This window comes from Haliotis rufescens, unplaced genomic scaffold (assembly GCF_023055435.1).
Source record: "Haliotis rufescens isolate VD_foot unplaced genomic scaffold, xgHalRufe1.0.p SCAF_98, whole genome shotgun sequence".
NCBI classification, from domain to species: domain Eukaryota; kingdom Metazoa; phylum Mollusca; class Gastropoda; order Lepetellida; family Haliotidae; genus Haliotis; species Haliotis rufescens.
This window is the reverse complement of record NW_025964392.1, coordinates 428,772-451,494: the sequence shown is the minus strand read 5'-3', so window position 1 is coordinate 451,494 and position 22,723 is coordinate 428,772. Positions and strand designations below refer to the sequence as shown.

Sequence of the window (22,723 nt, the reverse complement as noted above, 5' to 3'; positions counted from 1 at the left end):
TCCTGAGTCCCCAGACACCGCAAGCAGGTACACCAACCAAGACGCCATGAGTCCCAAGACACCACAGGCCGGTACACCAACCAAGACGTCCTGAGTCCCCAGACACCACAGGCTGGTACACCAACCAAGACGTCATGTGTCCCCAGACACCACAGGCCGGTACACCAACCAAGACGCCATGAGTCCCCAGACACCACAGGCTGGTACACCAACCAAGACGTCATGAGTCCCCAGACACCACAGGCTGGTACACCAACCAAGACGCCGTGAGTCCCCAGACACCACAGGCCGGTACACCAACCAAGACGCCATGAGTCCCCAGACACCACAGGCCCGTACACCAACCAAGACGTCATGAGTCCCCAGACACCGCAAGCCGGTACACCAACCAAGACGTCATGTGTCCCCAGACACCACAGGCCGGTACACCAACCAAGACGCCATGAGTCCCCAGACACCACAGGCTGGTACACCAACCAAGACGTCATGAGTCCCCAGACACCACAGGCTGGTACACCAACCAAGACGCCGTGAGTCCCCAGACACCACAGGCCGGTACACCAACCAAGACGCCATGAGTCCCCAGACACCACAGGCCCGTACACCAACCAAGACGTCATGAGTCCCCAGACACCGCAAGCCGGTACACCAACCAAGACGTCATGAGTCCCCAGACACCGCAAGCCGGTACATCAGCCAAGACATGAGTCCCCAGACACCACAGGCTGGTACACCAACCAAGACGTCATGAGTCCCCAGACACCACAGGCTGGTACACCAACCAAGACGCCGTGAGTCCCCAGACACCACAGGCCGGTACACCAACCAAGACATCATGTGTCCCCAGACACCACAGGCCAGTACACCAACCAAGACGTCATGAGTGCCTAGATACCACAGGCCGGTACACCAACCAAGACGCCATGAGTCCCCAGACACCACAGGCAGGTACACCAACCAAGACGCCGTGAGTCCCCAGACACCACAGGCCGGTACACCAACCAAGACGCCATGAGTCCCCAGACACCCCAGGCCGGTACACCAACCAAGCTGCATGTGTCCCCAGACACCGCAAGCAGGTACACCAACCAAGACGTCCTGAGTCCCCAGACACCACAGGCTGGTACACCAACCAAGACGTCATGTGTCCCCAGACACCACAGGCCGGTACACCAACCAAGACGCCATGAGTCCCCAGACACCACAGGCTGGTACACCAACCAAGACGTCATGAGTCCCCAGACACCACAGGCTGGTACACCAACCAAGACGCCGTGAGTCCCCAGACACCACAGGCCGGTACACCAACCAAGACGCCATGAGTCCCCAGACACCACAGGCCCGTACACCAACCAAGACGTCATGAGTCCCCAGACACCGCAAGCCGGTACACCAACCAAGACGTCATGAGTCCCCAGACACCGCAAGCCGGTACATCAGCCAAGACATGAGTCCCCAGACACCGCAGGCTGGTACACCAACCAAGACGTCATGTGTCCCCAGACACTGCAAGCCGGTACACTGGCCAGGCCGTAGTCACATCCAAATAGTATAGAATTTTATTAACCTGCTTGTCATTGAAAAAAGCACTTCTCGGACACATGCTTCGACAACAGGTCCATATAGATTATGTCAAAGAGCAAAATACAGACGTTAAAGGAAAGCAAATCCATAAATAAATTACACAAAGTAATAAAAAAAATATATAAAAATATATAAATTGTCAAACTTATATCTAAGTTATTATTTCTGTTTGATGTAAGTCAAACCATGATGACCTCTCGATTTCTATCCAGACAAACTTACCGACTTGACAGTTGTGAGGCCGGCTGTCAAGTAGCCACCCTTCAGATATGTGGCCATTTCTAAGAGGTACATTGAGATACTTACAGTTCATCAGGACAGTTGTGGGGCTGTGCTATCCGGTAGCCTTCCTGTAGATAGGCAGCCATCTCAAATGGATCAATGTCTGCGTAGGGCTGCTGTCCCAAGGTCATCATCTCCCACAAGGTCACCCCGAATGCCCACTGAAACAAAGCCATGGACATTTGAAACAGGGTCATGGACATTTGAAACAGATCCATGGACATTTCAATGACACAAATATTTGAAACAGTTGATGATGTCAATTTGACAAATTAGGTGTGGAACATCTGATCTTAATATCAGTGAAACATCAGGTCCACATCATGATGTTGGTGTCTGAAATGAGTGCCTCAGAATGGCACATTGGTGTATTGACAAAGCAGAATTCGCAGTTATCTCCCTTTCATCGTTCAAGAAAGTAGATTTTGTATAAAAAAATTGCTGCTGTTCCTTTGGCCTGTGTCCAGCAGAAATAGCAACGGGCTTACAATTATGCATAGTCAGTCACCTGGTGGGCCTGTGAATATCCTGTACTCAGACACATACATCAACAGTAGTCGAGTAATGTGCCAACAATAATTGCTGGAATTAACAACAGATATTTCATTTGTTCTGATGGTCTTGTTGACAGGTGAGTTATTTTGGAGGCTGGTCCTGCTACATAGTCACATCTCCATGGTAACCTACATCTCCATGGTAACCTACATCTCCATGGTAACCTACATCTCGATAGTAAAATGACACATCAACACGGTAACCTACCACATCACCACGGTAACCTACCACATCGCTGGCTGGCGAGAACCTCCTCTCCAACAGCGCCTCCACGGCCAGCCACTTGACGGGGCGGTTCTCGTTGTCTCCCAGACATGTGTAGTCACTGGGGAACACATCCCGTGACAGGGAGTTGTCCGTCAGCTTCACAACAAAGTCATTGTCCACACTGGAAAACAACAGATTCTACACATGTCACGATTGTTTACTAACAGAAATATCTCAAATATATTTTATAGCAACAACAGTTTGTCTATGTAACCAACCTGATAGATTGAAGCATGAACATAACCGTCTATACCATCATGATATAACATTCATACCCTCATATCATAATGTCACTACAATAATCTTGTCAATACCATCATGATATAACATTCAAACCATCATCTCATGATGCCAATACTGTCATATAACATATATACCATCATTCATAAAGTCAATACCATCATGATATAACATTCATACCCTCATGTTACAATGTCAATAGTGTTATATATCATATACACCATCATTTAAAAGTCAATACCATCATCAACACAATCACATTATAACATCATCAAAAAGGCACATTATCAATACAAAGGCACTATAACATCATACACCACATCATAACATCAACAAAGATGTGTTATAACATCACACAATCAAGTGACAACATAAATACGATGGTGATCTGCCCAGACGATGCTCCTTCATCTTCTCTATCAGGGAAGAAACACATCTTGGGACTGACACAGATGTTCTAACTGAGGAGGTAAGGAGTTCTCCCAGATACTTACACACAATTCCTTGTGGCTATATCTTTGTGAATTATTTTTTTCCGATGTAAGTACTGTATGCCGCGTATGATTTGTATGGCCATATATACAAGCTGCTGTGTTGAAAGTGTCTGAAACAGAGAAAGATGAGTTGAAATCTGCAAACTATCTCCTAAAACCAGGAAGTGAATGCTGTTTTGTGTTGCCCATGATTGAGGCTACCAGTGATTTATTTTACAATTCAGCCCCCAGTCCGAAGCCCGAGTCAAGCAAACTATTGTTTGGTCTGGTATACACCAGGAGACAATACCATGCCAGCAGTGTTTGACACAGATTGATATCGTACCTCCATGTAAGAATGGTGAGATCTGATTGGTTCATATGTTACGAAAAGGAACATACCCCGACTGGGAGGGAAATAAATTTCTAAGCAGGAGAATAAATCCCTTATACCCCGCCACAAAGAAAATAGGCTGTTTTTGGATTTAACCTCTTGCCCCCTTCTATGAAGCAAAATCCTGCATGTTATTTATGAGTCAATAAACCATAGCTAAATCAAACAGGTGTTTTCTATCAATTTCAATTTATCATAATTCTTTTACAATGGCGGATTGAAATATGATGAATTCATTGTGGCAGTATCACTTGGGGTATATGTGGTTTTATAACCATAAAACCACTTGTACCCCGAGTGATGCTGCTACAACCAATTAATCTTACCGACATGTAATAATATGACATTGTTAAAGAATTAAAACAAATTCCAAGTTGATAGAAAACAGCTGTTCGATTGAGCTGAGGGTAACTTGTGCTAAGTCACGTGACTTACATTAACTCGGGGGTAAAGCGTGCAGGTATTTGCTTCGAAGCAGGGTACAGGGGATTTATTTTACTCTCAGAAATCCACATGCAGCCTGTCTTGTTCATGATGGGGTATAAGGGATTTATTCTCCTACTGAGAAATTTATTTCCCTCCAAGACGGGATACATAGTATTTTGTCAAGTAGATGTGGACCAATCAGATCTTATCATTCTGCCATGGAGGTATGATAAGTGGTTTTATGTGTCGCTCACTATGTTGTATACCACTCATGTCTGACTCGCTATATATTGACTAACACGAAATACATTAAAGCACTTATACCCGAGTGATGCTGCTACAACTTATCATAATATACGTCATAGGACAGAGAACCAACAAGTTGTACTCACATAGCGTGACCCACACTCCGACATCCGACACTTGAGGAGGAACTTTTTCAGATTGCCCTCGTTAGAGTAGGGGTAAATCATAAAGGGCTGAATCTCCCCATCCACACACGCCCCGACGACAGGGTTGATGTTCTGGTGGATCAAGCCCTTCAGCATACAGCTCTCAGTGAGGAACACCTGCAACTGGTCACCTCGCGCCTGATCTGAACAACATACAATGTGCAACAGTGAGCATCTCAAAGTGAGGGCACATACCTGTTAATGCTTTTATATTAACACGCTGCATCTCAAAATGTTGACACGTACCTGTTAATGTGTTTATATAAACACACTGCATCTCAAAGCATTGGCACATACCTGTTTATGTTTCTATATAAACATGCTGCATCTCAAAATGTTGACACGTACCTGTTAATGTTTTTATATAAACACGCTGCATCTTAAAGTGAGGGCACGTACCTGTTAATGTTTTTATATAAACCTCTTGTTCCATGCTGACCTCATTCTCATCTTCGCCGATTAATGTCCCCAAGTAGATACGTCCGAAAGTACCTAGAACCATATCACACGTCACATGTAAATACATCATATATCACAAGTCATATGTAAATACATCAATATCACACATCATATGTAAATACATCATATATCACACATCACATGTAAATATATCATATATCACACATCACATGTAAATATATCATATATCACACATCACATGTAAATATATCATATATCACACATCACATGTAAATATATCATATATCACACAGCACATGTAAATACATCATATATCACACATCACATGTAAATATATCATATATCACACATCACATGTAAATACATCATATATCACACATCACATGTAAATATATCATATATCACACAGCACATGTAAATACATCATATATCACACATGACATGTAAATATATCATATATCACACATCACATGTAAATACATCATATATCACACATCACATGTAAATATATCATATATCACACATCACATGTAAATACATCATATATCACACATCACATGTAAATATATCATATATCACACAGCACATGTAAATACATCATATATCACACATCACATGTAAATATATCATATATCACACATCACATGTAAATACATCATATATCACACATCACATGTAAATATATCATATATCACACATCACATGTAAATACATCATATATCACACAGCACATGTAAATACATCATATATCACACATCACATGTAAATATATCATATATCACACAGCACATGTAAATACATCATATATCACACATCACATGTAAATATATCATATATCACACATCACATGTAAATACATCATATATCACACATCACATGTAAATATATCATATATCACACAGCACATGTAAATACATCATATATCACACATCACATGTAAATATATCATATATCACACATCACATGTAAATACATCATATATCACACATCACATGTAAATATATCATATATCACACAGCACATGTAAATACATCATATATCACACATCACATGTAAATATATCATATATCACACATCACATGTAAATACATCATATATCACACATCACATGTAAATATATCATATATCACACAACACATGTAAATACATCATATATCACACATCACATGTAAATATATCATATATCACACATCACATGTAAATACATCATATATCACACATCACATGTAAATATATCATATATCACACATCACATGTAAATACATCATATATCACACATCACATGTAAATATATCATATATCACACAGCACATGTAAATATATCATACATCACACGTCACATGTAAATACACCATACATCACACGTCACATGTAAATACATCTTATATCATACATCACATGTAAATACATCATATATCATACATCATATGTGAACATAACACATATCCTTTGAAAATATATGAGGAACATTATTTAAGGGAACCCATAAGAATGAAATAACCAGCTTTGTTGCACAAGATACAGTTACTGAATGCAGATAGCAAACACTCTCAAACTTTGCACATTGTACACGTAAACCATCCGTTGATTGTTTCACATCCAGGTTACTGGCATCTGCCAACAAACGTCACAACCTTGTGGTTCATTGATCAGGTACAATGACGGAAAATGCCTCCAAAAGTGTACAGACAGAAAATGGAAAATTTCGTACAGCAGGCATGATTGAAGCTGCCAGACATTTTAGTAAAGCTAAAAGTATGGTTTCCCATCTCATTGAACTATAGTGACACAGGGCAGAGGTAAGATTAGGGCCGCAAGAAGAAGGCCTAGAAAGACTAATTCCAGGCAGGATCATGCACCATTACATGGAGGAACACATGAACTGTGGGGACAACTTCAGGGCTGCCACACGAATCAAACTTTCAATGTCAACGATACACAACAGTTTGAAAACTGCGGGTCGGAAATCAACGGATGTCATATTGCTGGTGTATTGCTGATAGAGCTCATGGCCATATATCATAAATCATATGCAGATATATCATATACAAGCTTTGACAAATTCTCTTTCACAATAATAACTTCAAAGTCACATCTATCCACCCCCTGGAGGATGGAGGACACATCTATCCAGCAAGGAGGGACAAAGGTCACATCTATCCACACCATGGAGGACTAAGTCAAATCTATCCACCCCATGGAGGACAGAGGTCACATCTATCCAGCCATGGAGGACAGAGGTCACATCTATCCAGCCATGGAGGACAAAAGTCACATCTAACCACTTCCTGTAGGACTGTGGTCACATCTATTTACCCCCTGGAGGACAGAGGTCACATCTATCCACCCTGTGGGAGACTGAGGTCACATCTATCCACCCTGTGGAGGACAGAAGTCACATCTATCCACCCTGTGGGAGACTGAGGTCACATCTATCGACCCCATGGAGGACTGAGTGAGTTAAGTGAGTGAGTGAAAAATTAACATCGCATCGGCATTATTTCAGCCATATAGCGATGAGACCAAGTTAATATGTTTACAATTGAGTCATTTATGTAAAGTTATATTTAAAAACAATTCAAGAACCATATTTGAGCATAACAATATGATGTATACGGTTATAAAACACGGGGCTTTAGGCCACCAGTAACCAAAGCTAGGCCACCTCGCTGGGGATCATTGGGACTTACAGTACCTCGGCTTCCTGCATGATACCCCATCAGGATTTACATCATCACTTTAGCCACTGGTGGTTGTGCACTAAGCTAGCCAATATTAAAAAAAACTCAGCAATGAGTTGGCTTAAAAACACTGGTTGATGATAGTTACATCGATTATGAAAAACAAGCATTTAATGATTCACAAAATTTATTATACAGACCAATTTCTTTCAAGTAATTTATGATGAGATGGCCACTGACAAGGGAAAAGAGATCTTTCAGATTTACTCTTTGATAATGTGAATCCCTTGCAATTGCAAATTCCAAACAGTCAAGCAATATATGCTTGAAGGTGAACCCTGCATCACAAGGCATACACCTGGACTGATGTCACATCGTACCCTGGTACCCCCTCTCAACAGCATGGCCTAGAGAGTGATCGTGGGAACGAATGTGCAGCCTACATATAATCGAGTCTGGACCAGGAAAAACAGTGACTGAAAACAGGAGAAAAGATCCACACCAATCGGGTGCAATGACAAGAAATCCACAAGTCACAGAGCCTGTCCAAACTGAGTCGCATCTTACGACCAACAATGGGTTGCTGGGAGACTATCCAGCCTTCAAGTCCACGGGGACCTTCAAGCCTTCAAGTCCACGGAGACCTTTCAGCCTTCAAGTCCACGGAGACCTTCCAGCCTTCAAGCCCACCAGGACCTTCCAGCCTTCAAGTCCACGGGGACCTTCCAGCCTTCAAGTCCACGGGGACCTTCCAGTCTTCAAGTCCACGGGGACCTTCAAGCCTTCAAGTCCACGGGGACCTTCCAGCCTTCAAGTCCACGGGGACCTTCAAGCCTTCAAGTCCACGGGGACCTTCCAGCCTTCAAGTCCACCAGGACCTTCCAGCCTTCAAGTCCACGGGGACCTTCAAGCCTTCAAGTCCACGGGGACCTTCAAGCCTTCAAGTCCACGGGGACCTTCCAGCCTTCAAGTCCACGGAGACCTTCCAGCCTTCAAGTCCACGGAGACCTTCCAGCCTTCAAGTCCACGGGGACCTTCCAGCCTTCAAGTCCATGGAGACCTTCCAGCCTTCAAGTCCACGGAGACCTTCCAGCCTTCAAGTCCACGGAGACCTTCCAGCCTTCAAGCCCACCAGGACCTTCCAGCCTTCAAGTCCACGGGGACCTTCCAGCCTTCAAGTCCATGGGGACATTCCAGCCTTCAAGTCCATGGAGACCTTCCAGCCTTCAAGTCCACGGAGACCTTCCAGCCTTCAAGTCGAAGGAGACCTTCCAGCCTTCAAGCCCACCAGGACCTTCCAGCCTTCAAGTCCACAGGGACCTTCCAGCCTTCAAGTCCAAGGAGACCTTCCAGCCTTCAAGCCCACCAGGACCTTCCAGCCTTCAAGTCCACAGGGACCTTCCAGCCTTCAAGTCCACAGGGACCTTCCAGCCTTCAAGTCCACGGGGACCTTCCAGGTTATCTAATGCAAGTGAGTGAGTGAGTGAATATGGTTGTGCCCATGTTGGTATTCAAACCCTGGCCTTCAGCATGACGAGCTTTAACCACTACACTACCCCACTGCCCCTAATGCTATAATACAGTAGCATGGACAATAGATTCACCCTATTCAAATCATCACAGCTTCTGTCTTAATAGTCGCTTCTGACTGACCTTCCATGAGAAGATCTCCTAACGCTATCCTCTTCCTCTCGACAGCAATCTCACTGAGCATGGACTTGATGTCTGTGGGCTTCAACTCCGTCACAGGAGATATACCTCGTCTGAAGTTGGGCAGACCTGCAACAAACAAACAGTCTGTGAAGAAGGAGGGTATGTTGAGGCAGTATACAGATCCCTGCGAAAACCTCTTCTGATGTGTCTGTGAACTCCTCAAGACAACCAACAAAACACATCTCTTTTCAAAACACGTCAAAAAGTCAAAATATGACTTTGTCTTTTGTATGTCTTTGTCTTTTCTATGTATGAAAACACGGATACATTTCTTTAACTTCAATTGAAACGTTCTAACACACTAATCAGAATACATAACTCACAAAGAAACAGAAAGCATGTTATGATTGTGGGCACAAAATGTTGTCAGATTGTTCCTGACATGTAAAGTTGTCACATTGTTCCTGACATGTAAAGTTGTCACATTGTTCCTGACATGTAGAGTTGTCATATTGTTCCTGACATGTAGAGTTGTCATATTGTTCCTGACATGTAAAGTTGTCACATTGTTCCTGACATGTAAAGTTGTCATATTGTTCCAGACATGTAAAGTTGTCACATTGTTCCTGACATGTAAAGTTGTCACATTGTTCCTGACATGTAGAGTTGTCATATTGTTCCTGACAAGTAAAGTTGTCATGTTCCAGACATGTAAAGTTGTCATATTGTTCCTGACATGTAAAGTTGTCACATTGTTCCTGACAAGTAAAGTTGTCATATTGTTCCAGACAAGTAAAGTTGTCACATTGTTCCTGACATGTAAAGTTGTCACATTGTTCCTGACAAGTAAAGTTGTCATATTGTTCCAGACAAGTAAAGTTGTCACATTGTTCCTGACATGTAAAGTTGTCACATTGTTCCTGACATGTAAAGTTGTCACATTGTTCCAGACATGTAAAGTTGTCACATTGTTCCAGACATGTAAAGTTGTCATATTGTTCCTGACATGTAAAGTTGTCATATTGTTCCTGACATGTAAAGTTGTCACATTGTTCCTGACATGTAGAGTTGTCACATTGTTCCAGACAAGTAAAGTTGTCATATTGTTCCTGACATGTAGAGTTGTCACATTGTTCCTGACATGTAAAGTTGTCATATTGTTCCTGACATGTAAAGTTGTCATATTGTTCCTGACATGTAAAGTTGTCATATTGTTCCTGACATGTAAAGCTGTCACATTGTTCCTGACATGTCAAGTTGTCACATTGTTCCAGGCATGTAAAGTTGTCATATTGTTCCAGACAAGTAAAGTTGTCATATTGTTCCTGACATGTAAAGCTGTCACATTGTTCCTGACATGTAAAGTTGTCACATTGTTCCAGGCATGTAAAGTTGTCATATTGTTCCAGACAAGTAAAGTTGTCATATTGTTCCTGACATGTAAAGTTGTCATCTTGTTCCAGACAAGTAAAGTTGTCATATTGTTCCTGACATGTAAAGTGTCATGTTGTTCCTGACATGTAAAGTTGTCATGTTACAGACATGTAAAGTTGTCATATTGTTCCTGACATGTGAAGTTGTCACATTGTTCCTGACATGTAAAGTTGTCATATTGTTCCTGACATGTAAAGCTGTTCCTTCAGAGAGGGACTAAAATATGAGAAATTGTCAAGAACATGGAAAGAAAATTTGTAAATGATTGACGAGAAAATGCAAAATTTAGAGAAAAGACTTTTGGTCTTCAGGGACCCTGACAATACATTAAAATATTAAGGAACATATTTCCCTTGAGTACGCATTTCCATTTCAAATTTCCACATTTCTCAACAAATGAAAGTCCAGTGAGCGCAATAAGTATAATTCCACTTTCACAGAAGTCTCATCTATCAGTCGACAAACTTTCAGCCAATCCCTTCTGCAAGTAACAGCAAAATTGATTTAATGATAGATTACGCTGTAATTTCCCCATGTAAAATTCAACATGCCTTCTATCGTTTCTGGATGGAAATAACCCTTTCATGACGAATGTCGACATTTCCTAATCTAAAATTCACTGACAATATCATCATTGGAAAAAAACTGAAACCTATATTCAAATGTTAAAAAGTTGATTTTCTCCCACAGACGCTGAGGTGTTGGGTGGGAAGGTAGGTGCGAGCCATGCCCTGTGGAACTCAAGCATGATGAAAGGTCTATAGGACTAGAACTGGAATCTGAAAATAATCCCACGTCATTATTTATTTATATCTCTGAACATGTATTCCTTCTTGGCCGCTGCACAACATTTTCAGAATAATTAAATTGTAAATCTCCCATGATACTTGGAAGACCTCAACATATAGGGCTTTCAAACAGCTGTAACCCAATAATCCCTGGCATCCAAGTACGTTACATGGGGACGCTTCTTATTATTTTTATGGTTCCATGAAGCTGTTTGGCTGTGATAGATTTGGTCTGCAGTGGGACAAAAATGAATCTTTGATGATTAATTAAGTCAGGAATTATCGAGTACCATTGTTGCATGTGAGACGCATGTCACAGAAAAACATCGGAGTTTTGAAATACAATTAAAAACAGAGAGATTTTATTTCAGAGCTCACAGATTCTGCCAAGGAGGTGTGACTTTTGTATTTGTTATTAAAACAAAATTTCTGTAACATTCTGTCTGAATATTATACCATTTGCAGAAAGTTTGAGGAAATCAAAAGAGCTGAGGGACCATTCCACTGAAGAGCAATAAATGGGTACCCGGAAGGATATAGAGGTCAGTTGTGATACCCCACAGATCAAGTCTCAAGGGGGACACAGTTCCTCCCCAAGTGTATGTTCTCATCTACACTGTTCCTGCCTATCAACCTGTGTACTGGGTACCCGGAAGGATATAGAGGTCAGTTGTGATACCCTACAGATCAAGTCTCAAGGGGGACACAGTTCCTCCCCAAGTGTATGTTCCCATCTACACTGTTCCTGCCTATCAACCTGTGTACTGGGTACCCGGAAGGATAAAGAAGCCAGTTGTGATACCCCACAGATCAAGTCTCAAGGGGGACAAACACAGTTCCTCCCCAAGTTTATGTTCCCATCTACACTGTTCCTGCCTATCAACCTGTGTACTGGGTACCCGGAAGGATAAAGAAGCCAGTTGTGATACCCCGCAGATCAAGTCTCAAGGGGGACACAGTTCCTCCCCAAGTGTATGTTTCCATCTACACTGTTCCTGCCTATCAACCTGTGTACTGGGTACCCGGAAGGATATAGAGGGCAGTTGTGATACCCCACAGATCAAGTCTCAAGGGGGACACAGTTCCTCCCCAAGTGTATGTTCCCATCTACACTGTTCCTGCCTATCAACCTGTGTACTGGGTACCCGGAAGGATAAAGAAGCCAGTTGTGATACCCCGCAGATCAAGTCTCAAGGGGGACACAGTTCCTCCCCAAGTGTATGTTCCCATCTACACTGTTCCTGCCTATCAACCTGTGTACTGGGTACCCGGAAGGATATAGAGGGCAGTTGTGATACCCCACAGATCAAGTCTCAAGGGGGACACAGTTCCTCCCCAAGTGTATGTCCTCATCTACACTGTTCCTGCCTATCAACCTGTGTACTGGGTACCCGGAAGGATAAAGAAGCCAGTTGTGATACCCCACAGATCAAGTCTCAAGGGGGACAAACACAGTTCCTCCCCAAGTGTATGTTCTCATCTACACTGTTCCTGCCTATCAACCTGTGTACTGGGTACCCGGAAGGATAAAGAAGCCAGTTGTGATACCCTACAGATCAAGTCTCAAGGGGGACACAGTTCCTCCCCAAGTGTATGTTCCCATCTACACTGTTCCTGCCTATCAACCTGTGTACTGGGTACCCGGAAGGATAAAGAAGCCAGTTGTGATACCCCACAGATCAAGTCTCAAGGGGGACAAACACAGTTCCTCCCCAAGTGTATGTTCTCATCTACACTGTTCCTGCCTATCAACCTGTGTACTGGGTACCCGGAAGGATATAGAGGGAATGTGGGACAGCCTCACTCATCGACAGTCCAGTGTTTGTCACAACAGATATTGCAAGTATTCTGTGAAGAGGCTGACAAAATAAATTAGAATAAACAAATTAGAAAAATTAATTAGAATAAACAAATTAGTTTAAACAAATTAGAATAAACACCAGCATTACTATCCATCTTATCATATTAAATCAACACCAAAACCAAAAAAGACTTAAAAATCTAACTGCCATGTATGAAATCTTAAGGGTTTCTGCAAGGTTCCTGACTGTCTTTCCCAGCTTAATGCTTTTCTCTGGTCAGAACTTGTGTGGACTTAAATTGAAGCAGTTACTTGACTTGGCACACTGAAGTGAGTGAGTGAGTGAGTGAGTGAGTATGATTTTGCACCACTTTTAGCAATATTCCAGCAATATCACAGCGGGGACACCAGCAATGGGCTTCACACATCGTACCCATGTGGGGAATTGAACCAGGGTCAATGGCTACTCCATCGGCCCTGGGACGCTAAAAACAATATCTCTAAATGAAGCTGGCTACCCACAGAAACTCCATACCGTCTCAGAAACAGAAGAGCCACCTCTCTCAGGGCATGACCAAACATATGGCAAAATCATTTCTCCATAAGTTCTTGTAAACGAAATCCATTTGTGCCCTAGTTTTGTTGGAAAATGATATTTGTAAAGGCATTCTCAAAACGACATTTGTGCTGTGACACCTCTCCTACACCGCCACTATTAAACTATCAAAACGTCAATTGTTTGTTCTGCGGCAAACCAACTGAATCCAGCACAGTGCAAATAAATTCCTGGTGTGACATATCCTGATTCAGAACTCCGAGACACCTTTTTCCTCGTTTGTCACCCCTGTGAGGAGTTGAGGCAAGGCAGGTAACTCAAACACCAGACAAACGACAATGTTGGGGAGTGTCGTGACCCCATGTCAGTTGACATCATGTGATGTGTCATGTGACCTTACCTGCCCCACTTGCATTGTTTGGTGTGTCGGGGCGGAGAAACGTCTGACTTTGGGCAGTGAGAGCTTGAGAGCTGCTGCTGTCACTGTTAGAAGAAAACAGAAGATATTAGTCACCAAAACTCATCACACAATCTATATGCATGAATCACAAAGACAATGTTCAAGAATTAATTTCACAATTATGAGTTTGAGTTGACACACAATGAAAATGATACAACATTTTATCAATATGTCATTTGGCATAAAACAAGTAATATACCGTATACATGTGAAATAAGAACAGGTATCACAGTTTACACAAAACACATGTTAGTGTTGTTAGTAGTGAGCAGACCCTCTCCCCAAACCAGTTACCAAATGCTATGTTTATTAATTCCCCTATCTATAACTAAACTTCAATAGCATCACACCATTTTTCAAATAATTTTATAAAATTGTTTGAAGTACGGATGATCAAACCGTAGGGGGAGGGGAGAGACAAAGGTTAAAAGTAGGGGTGACTATTGATCACTATTGCAATAACTATTGATATTGAACGAAACTATGGCGAGAACTATTGATATTGCAAGCAACTATTGCGATAAATATCGATAGTTTTCAGTATATAAATTTAGATGGATTTTAGAGTTGAATTAAACCTTGAAACTGAAGTTTCCTTTGAATGTGATAACCATAACAACAAATAAAAACTGAAGTTTGAGATATGACTGATTTGTTTTTAGTAGTATATCTTTATCCTAATAATTTAAGAAAAAGAAACTTCTACATTACCATGTGTAAATTACTACCACTCATGATCAAAAGAAAAACAAATTCGTACAGCATTGCATGCATTTTATTGATATGGTAAATACAATCGAAACTATCACTATTCCTAACTGAAATCGCTACTATTGATCGGAAGCTGATTTAACAATCGATTTATTGACTCTAAGTGCTTACAAATAGCAATATATCAATATTTCGATTTATCGTGACACCCCTAGTTAAAAGACATAACATTATTAATAAATCTTAATTTGCCACAAATTTGAATTCACTCTCTACCTATGAGATTGTTTCACTATCAATCCAGAAATTTGATTGGGTTCTGTCTCGTCTTACTGCAACATGAGATTGTTTGACTTGATTCTGTCTATGATCAATTTATGTAGCATAGGCGGATCCATGTATGTACCACAGGCAGATCCATGTATGTACCACAGGCAGATCCATGTATGTACCACAAGCAGACCCATGTATGTACCACAGGCAGATCCATGTATGTACCACAGGCAGATCCATGTATGTACCACAGGCAGATCCATGTATGTACCACAGGCAGATCCATGTCTGTACCACAGGCAGATCCATTTGTGTACCACAGGCAGATCCATGTATGTACCACAGGCAGATCCATGTATGTACAACAGGCAGATCCATGTGTCTACCACAGGCAGATCCATGTATGTACCACAAGCAGATCCATGTATGTACCACAGGCAGATCCATGTATGTACCCCAGGCAGATCCATGGTGTACCACAGGCAGATCCATGTGTGTACCACAGGCAGATCCATGTATGTACCACAGACAGATCCATGTGTGTACCACAGGCAGATCCATGTATGTACCACAAGCAGATCCATGTATGTACCACAGGCAGATCCATGTATGTACCACAGGCAGATCCATGGTGTACCACAGGCAGATCCATGTGTGTACCACAGGCAGATCCATGTATGTACCACAGACAGATCCATGTGTGTACCACAGGCAGATCCATGTATGTACCACAGGCAGATCCATGTATGTACAACAGGCAGATCCATGTATGTACCACAGGCAGATCCATGTATGTACCACAGGCAGATCCATGTATGTACCACAAGCAGACCCATGTATGTACCACAAGCAGATCCATGTATGTACCACAGGCAGATCCATGTATGTACAACAGGCAGATCCATGTATGTACCACAGGCAGATCCATGTATGTACAACAGGCAGATCCATGTATGTACCACAGGCAGATCCATGTATGTACCACAGGCAGATCCATGTATGTACCACAGGCAGATCCAGGGAGTAAGTTGGAGGGAGTAAACTATCTGAGAGAATGTTTGGGACCCCTCCCTTTTAATAACACTGGATCCGCATCTGTGTAGTTAAAACACAGACAACTGAATCATGGTCCAATACTAGCAATGAATTCAACTCAATTAACTCATCTTGGCTGAGGCAGTGGTTAAGCGTAACCCCTGCTACATCAAACTGTCTACCAGACAACTCCTTTTGTTTCAGGATGTTTAAGACCATTTCACAATTCAGATTAAACTCTCTGAGATCTGAGTGAAATAAATCCAATTGGAGATGTTTACAAACTGAGCTGATAAAACCTTAAGTTTTTTGCAAATATATGTCAAAAGTAGAAGCTGAAGGTTTGGTCAAATCAAACTATTCCGTACTCCATTGTTCATAGTTCCTCATCATGTCTTAGAGTGAGTAAGTGAGTGAGTTGGGTTTAACGCCGCTTTTAACAGTATTCCAGTCATATCAGGGCGTGTCAGCTTAATGTGGGAGGAAAGCCCGAAGTGATGCAGGTCTCAGACGTTTACCTCTTCGGTGAAACCCACGAGCACGGGTATGGTTCTGACAAACCTAGAAACATAATCAGGGCGAACCGGGATTCGAACCCACAATCATAGGTTTCTGGCGTGCCCATGGGACGCAACTCTGCACAGCGAAACTCGCGGCGCCTTAGACGACTGGGCCACCTGTGCCCCCTCGTCATGTCTGTGTCACACCAGCAGAAGATTCTGTGTCACACCAGCAGAAAGTTGCTGACATATAAGTGTCATTGGTCAATAGCAGTGTTTGTAAGCACTGAACAGTGTTTGGGAAAAAAAAGGTTAAAGACTAGCATACAAGTAGTAACCATGGCTTCACTGTCTGCCATATTTCAATTTTTGAGCAATAAGTTCTCACGTCCTGTCCATGCTTGTGTCCATCCCAATTATTCAGTTCAATAACAAACATCTCTTTCCTTCCTGACAATGTATATCTGTTTATCCTATAGCATAACAGTTCTGATTCCTGTATATTGTAGCTAGTCTTGTGTACGTATCACCATGACAACCAATGCTTCCGATGAGAGAGTGTTAGTGTAGCATGCCACTCAAGTCAACACATCAATGAAATGTTAGCTTTGCAGGGATTTCTTGTAATTAAACCTTTTTAGAATATTTTCTCCATGAATTTCTAAACACTGAATGACGTTTAATTACAACACTGGCATTCTCTTCAAAAATTATTGCCATGCTTGTCATGAAGCATTAAGAAATGTGACAATTACTTTAATATTGGAATTGAAACCTGGAAGGCTTAAACATGTCATTACCATAGTAATGGGCATGCATGACAAATAGCACGTCTTTAAAAAATGTAATTCATTTTTTGTTCATGAAGGAATTGAAATGACATGCAAATTAGACATGATTTTTCGAAAATTTGATTGGATTTTCTTTACTTTTCTCAAACTATGTTGATTACAAATTTCCTTTTTTCAAGATTTGAATTTGAAACGATGCCAGGGGTTAAAAAAACAAACAAAGGAAAACAGATTCAACAATAATGTTGTTGTTTCTTTTCAGCCAAACATTTGTTATATTTGAAATGAAACTTGAATATTGAAAAGAAAATTCAATTTTGTTTTTCTTTCTCTTAAAAGTGTTTCTATCAATTTTCGATTGGAGGTTTTAATGAGAGGAAATCCCCGCAGCAGGACTACTTACAAATGATGCTCCGCCAGACGGGGAGTGTTAGTAATGACGCAATCATGACGTGACATCACAGACACAAACACGCACCCATCAGAATTTTACTTACTAATAGTTCATCCTTTTAGTGTACCTGTCATTGCTCTTCTGTGAATTAAGGTAGTAAACTGCCACCGCTAACGCAATCAGGAGAATAATTGCACACGCACATCCCACAGCTATGTAGAAAATATGTGTCGATGTCGTCAGGCTGCCAACTCGATCCTCTGAAAAGACAATCAAACCGTCTGTCAAGAAGGGAAAAGTAGAACATGGCTATGAAAATCTGCAGAACCGCGTCTCATTGCTGGGATCTGAACAACCACTGCTTTGATCAAGTGTGCTTGTCCTGAAGGATTGAACAGTTAATCAGCTCCATCTTGTGAAGAATTTACATGAGAGGAATCTAAACATCATGCATTCAGGTCGCTCTCTTCATTTGAAAAACAGGGGTGTTAAAGGGAGACAACTCCTCACCTGCTTCCACATAGTCCTCTTCACCCTGAGTAAACGGGTAGTCTCGGACATAGGCGCCATCGGTCACTGGAAGTAGAAGATGGAACTGAAATACTCATGTCACACACTCAAACAACTGGTGAGCCTGACCATCAACCCAAGCTAAAGACTAACATTTAGTCTCTGAAATCTTATATTACACAAAATCCTTCTTGACTCTAAAAATATAAAAAAATTCCCTATGCTGTGGAATAGAGCTAGCTTGAGCTGGCTAGACTTGCTTTTGTATGCGTTTCTAGATTTATTTATTTTTCATAAAATAAATATATTCCACAGCCATGGTGCAGGACTACCCAAGCTACCACACTGTACAATACACCAACACAACAGCCACAGTGTGCTTTCAGACTCGTGACTTTCAAACATGGCCAACACAGAAGATGGTATCCAGACTAATCAGCTTATTTCTAGCCTCTCACACACACCCTGAAACAAAAATACTGCAAAATTCCTAAACAGGTCTACAATGCCTTGGCAAGTCTTGATTTCGGAAACTGAAACTTAAGAAAATATAGATTCTTCTTTCTATTATACTTAAATTCAAATTAACAACAAAAATAGCTCAGAGAGTACCAGTAAATTTTATTCCAGGCCACATCTTGTTCAAAAACAAAGTCCCATCAAACACGGAACTCCAGCTAGTACCTACAGTGTCTCCATCTATAGATATATTTGTTTTGTTCGGGCACAGGTCATGCAGCAGGGAAACACACTTGTAAAGGATGAACATCAAACTCATCAGCATGTTTAACATAAAATTTCCATCACAAAGGATGGATGACAAACATAATGAGCAATTCCATCAGAGAAAGCTGACAATTGAAAATGGATGTTTCGTCCACTTTAACGTCAGTGTGGGTCTCTGCGTCCATAACTCTTTCAGCCTGATTATGCATATAGTGTAAGCGTGGTGTCCTTCAGTACAGAATGAACCAGGAGCCATATTCAAATATAAAATTCCCTCAAGCCAGCATCAATCAATTAAATTCCTATTGAATTTAAGCATGTGGAAAATCGGTGTTTCTGCTGCTTGAACTGAAACAGATTTTTCAAATTGTGAAATATTGATTACTGGTTCTTTTTAAAAGCTTTATGGTCGAGTAGAAAAAAAATCAATCTACAAACATAACCAAGCATTCAGAATCCTAAACACCAAGTGACTTCCCCACTATCTGATGCCTAGTGTCGGGTATACTCCATAAACACCCAGTGACTTCCCCACTATCTGATGCCTAGTGTTGGGTATACTCCATAAACACCAAGTGACTTCCCCACTATCTGATGCCTAGTGTCGGGTATACTCCATAAACACCCAGTGACTTCCCCACTATCTGATGCCTAGTGTTGGGTATACTCCATAAACAACCAGTGACTTCCCCACTATCTGATGCCTAGTGTCGGGTATACTCCATAAACACCCAGTGACTTCCCCACTATCTGATGCCTAGTGTTGGGTATACTCCATAAACAACCAGTGACTTCCCCACTATCTGATGCCTAGTGTCGGGTATACTCCATAAACACCAAGTGACTTCCCCACTATCTGATGCCTAGTGTCGGGTATACTCCATAAACACCCAGTGACTTCCCCACTATCTGAGGCCTAGTGTCGGGTATACTCCATAAACACCCAGCGACTTCCCCACTATCTGATGCCTAGTGTCGGGTATACTCCATAAACACCAAGTGACTTCTCCACTATCTGATGCCTAGTGTTGGGTATACTCCATAAACAACCAGTGACTTCCCCACTATCTGATGCCTAGTGTCGGGTATACTCCATAAACACCCAGTGACTTCCCCACTATCTGAGGCCTAGTGTTGGGTATACTCCATAAACAACCAGTGACTTCCCCACTATCTGATGCCTAGTGTCGGGTATACTCCATAAACACCAAGTGACTTCCCCACTATCTGATGCCTAGTGTCGGGTATACTCCATAAACACCCAGTGACTTCCCCACTATCTGAGGCCTAGTGTCGGGTATACTCCATAAACACCCAGCGACTTCCCCACTATCTGATGCCTAGTGTCGGGTATACTCCATAAACACCAAGTGACTTCTCCACTATCTGATGCCTAGTGTCGGGTATACTCCATAAACACCCAGTGACTTCCCCACTATCTGATGCCTAGTGTCGGGTATACTCCATAAACACCAAGTGACTTCTCCACTATCTGATGCCTAGTGTCGGGTATACTCCATAAACACCCAGTGACTTCCCCACTATCTGATGCCTAGTGTCGGGTATACTCCATAAACACCCAGTGACTTCCCCACTATCTGATGCCTAGTGTCGGGTATACTCCATAAGCCCCCAGTGACTTCCCCACTATCTGATGCCTAGTTTCGGGAATACTCCACGTGGAACTCCCAGGTGCACAGACGAGGAGATCTTCTCCTTCTTCACAGCATATGCTTATCCCAACAAGAGTATGACTTCAGTTATTTCCAAACAGAGCTCCCAGTTTTACTCTACATTCACATGTCTCATGACAGACAGGATATTGCTGACCACCACCTCATGGTGTGCTGCTTGCTGTGGGCAGCTTCATTGCCATCTGACCACCACCTCAGGGTGTGCTGCTTGCTGTGGGTAGTTTCGTTACATTATTGCAGCATTTCTTTTAAGCCATTCGATGTCCATGAAGAATTTCCTTGCTTAAACTCTGGCATCTCATTGATCAAGTTGGCAATGAGGGCTTCAGTGTGACTGTTATAAGTACCCTGTTACAAGGACCGAACACTGTCACACCATCTAGTGCTGGCTTTACAGGACCTGTACAAATCTGCAAATCAGGTCAGATCAGAGTGCTGCTTTCTACATTATGCAGGTACAGTTCACTTCTACCCTGTTTCTGTGGCAACATCCAGATGAAGGATCCATTCAAGTTCTTAGTCCTCCTGTCACAGCAGACATGGAGCACTGAGAACAAGTTCTTCCCCACAGCCACTGCAGGTAATACTGTTTTTCCCGAAATTAATTAAAGCAATATTAAAAGGAATTTTGAATAAAATTAATGAAATAAGTTACAAACATAAGTCCAGATATACAAAAAACACTTTTTATAGCCAGACAGTGTAATTACATGATTATTTTGCATACATCAGTATGGATTTGTTGACATATTTCCGGTGTTACATGCTCATGGTAATGTCTTTCTGTTAGGGGAAAAAAACCCATCAAAACTCATTATTGCGTGTATAATGCACACACCCTTCTACACAGCTGTATTTTATGGAAAAAAAAGTGTGCACTATACTCAAGAAAATACAGATTATTCTATTTAATCACAAAGGAAACAAGACATCCTTCTAACTCAAACAGTATGCTTTTCTTTATTGTCATCTAATATCATCGTTGACCATTTCCACTAATAAATACCAGAGCAAGCTTGGATTGTGTCCAGTCTGGCTAATACAATAAACCAATATTGCTTCAGCTTGTAATATGCTTAAACATTCTGCCTTTGTGCATTACTGAAGTATGCAAATGTGAGACCACATGCTCGGGTTAATGCGTAATTAAGACTTTTACAGATGCTTTCAGATAATCTTGATGTACGTTATTCATGAGATGCCAAGATTAAAATGTAATTAAAATTGTGAAATGAAATATGAAAATATCTGTAGCGGATTTTTGATTAGGGGGGGGGAGAGACATATTTCCACACTGAATCATGGCGGATCCATGTTTGTCTAGACATTTAAGGCAAGCTTTAATTCTACTTCATCTGATGGGATAATTAAGATATTATCAATATTGATAGCAGGAGGCCTGCTGGAGCTGTCGTGATGGCCACCCATTACCCACAGTCTTTAACTCCAGATGAAACCTTTCGTCACTTTCAATTTTATTCAATATCGGCTGATTCAAGACAAAGAAACCGGACTTCACACTTTTTCTTCTAAATTTATGCAAAATTTTAAAGCTGGCATGTCATTTTCCTAAAATTAATAAATTACAAAACATCTGAATGACAAACATTATGCAATGCACAA

At 41.7% G+C, this 22,723-nt stretch overlaps 1 protein-coding gene across 2 annotated transcripts in view; it reads right to left on the bottom strand.

The window, feature by feature from the left end:
* The window catches only part of LOC124119956 (tyrosine-protein kinase RYK-like), a 136,704-nt gene that overhangs the window by 7,078 nt on the left and 106,903 nt on the right, over positions 1-22,723 (bottom strand). Inside the window, exons 5-13 of one of the 2 annotated variants that reach the window (XM_048391773.1) lie at positions 18,681-18,746; positions 18,274-18,430; positions 14,407-14,489; positions 9,428-9,553; positions 5,073-5,165; positions 4,614-4,816; positions 3,423-3,532; positions 2,650-2,809; positions 1,891-2,027 (exon numbers count right to left, since the gene is read on the bottom strand). In XM_048391773.1, coding sequence (XP_048247730.1) covers positions 1,891-2,027; positions 2,650-2,809; positions 3,423-3,532; positions 4,614-4,816; positions 5,073-5,165; positions 9,428-9,553; positions 14,407-14,489; positions 18,274-18,430; positions 18,681-18,746 — 1,135 coding nt within the window. The remainder of the gene's footprint in view (positions 1-1,890; positions 2,028-2,649; positions 2,810-3,422; positions 3,533-4,613; positions 4,817-5,072; positions 5,166-9,427; positions 9,554-14,406; positions 14,490-18,273; positions 18,431-18,680; positions 18,747-22,723) is intronic. The other variant, XM_048391774.1, reaches the window with a different exon arrangement.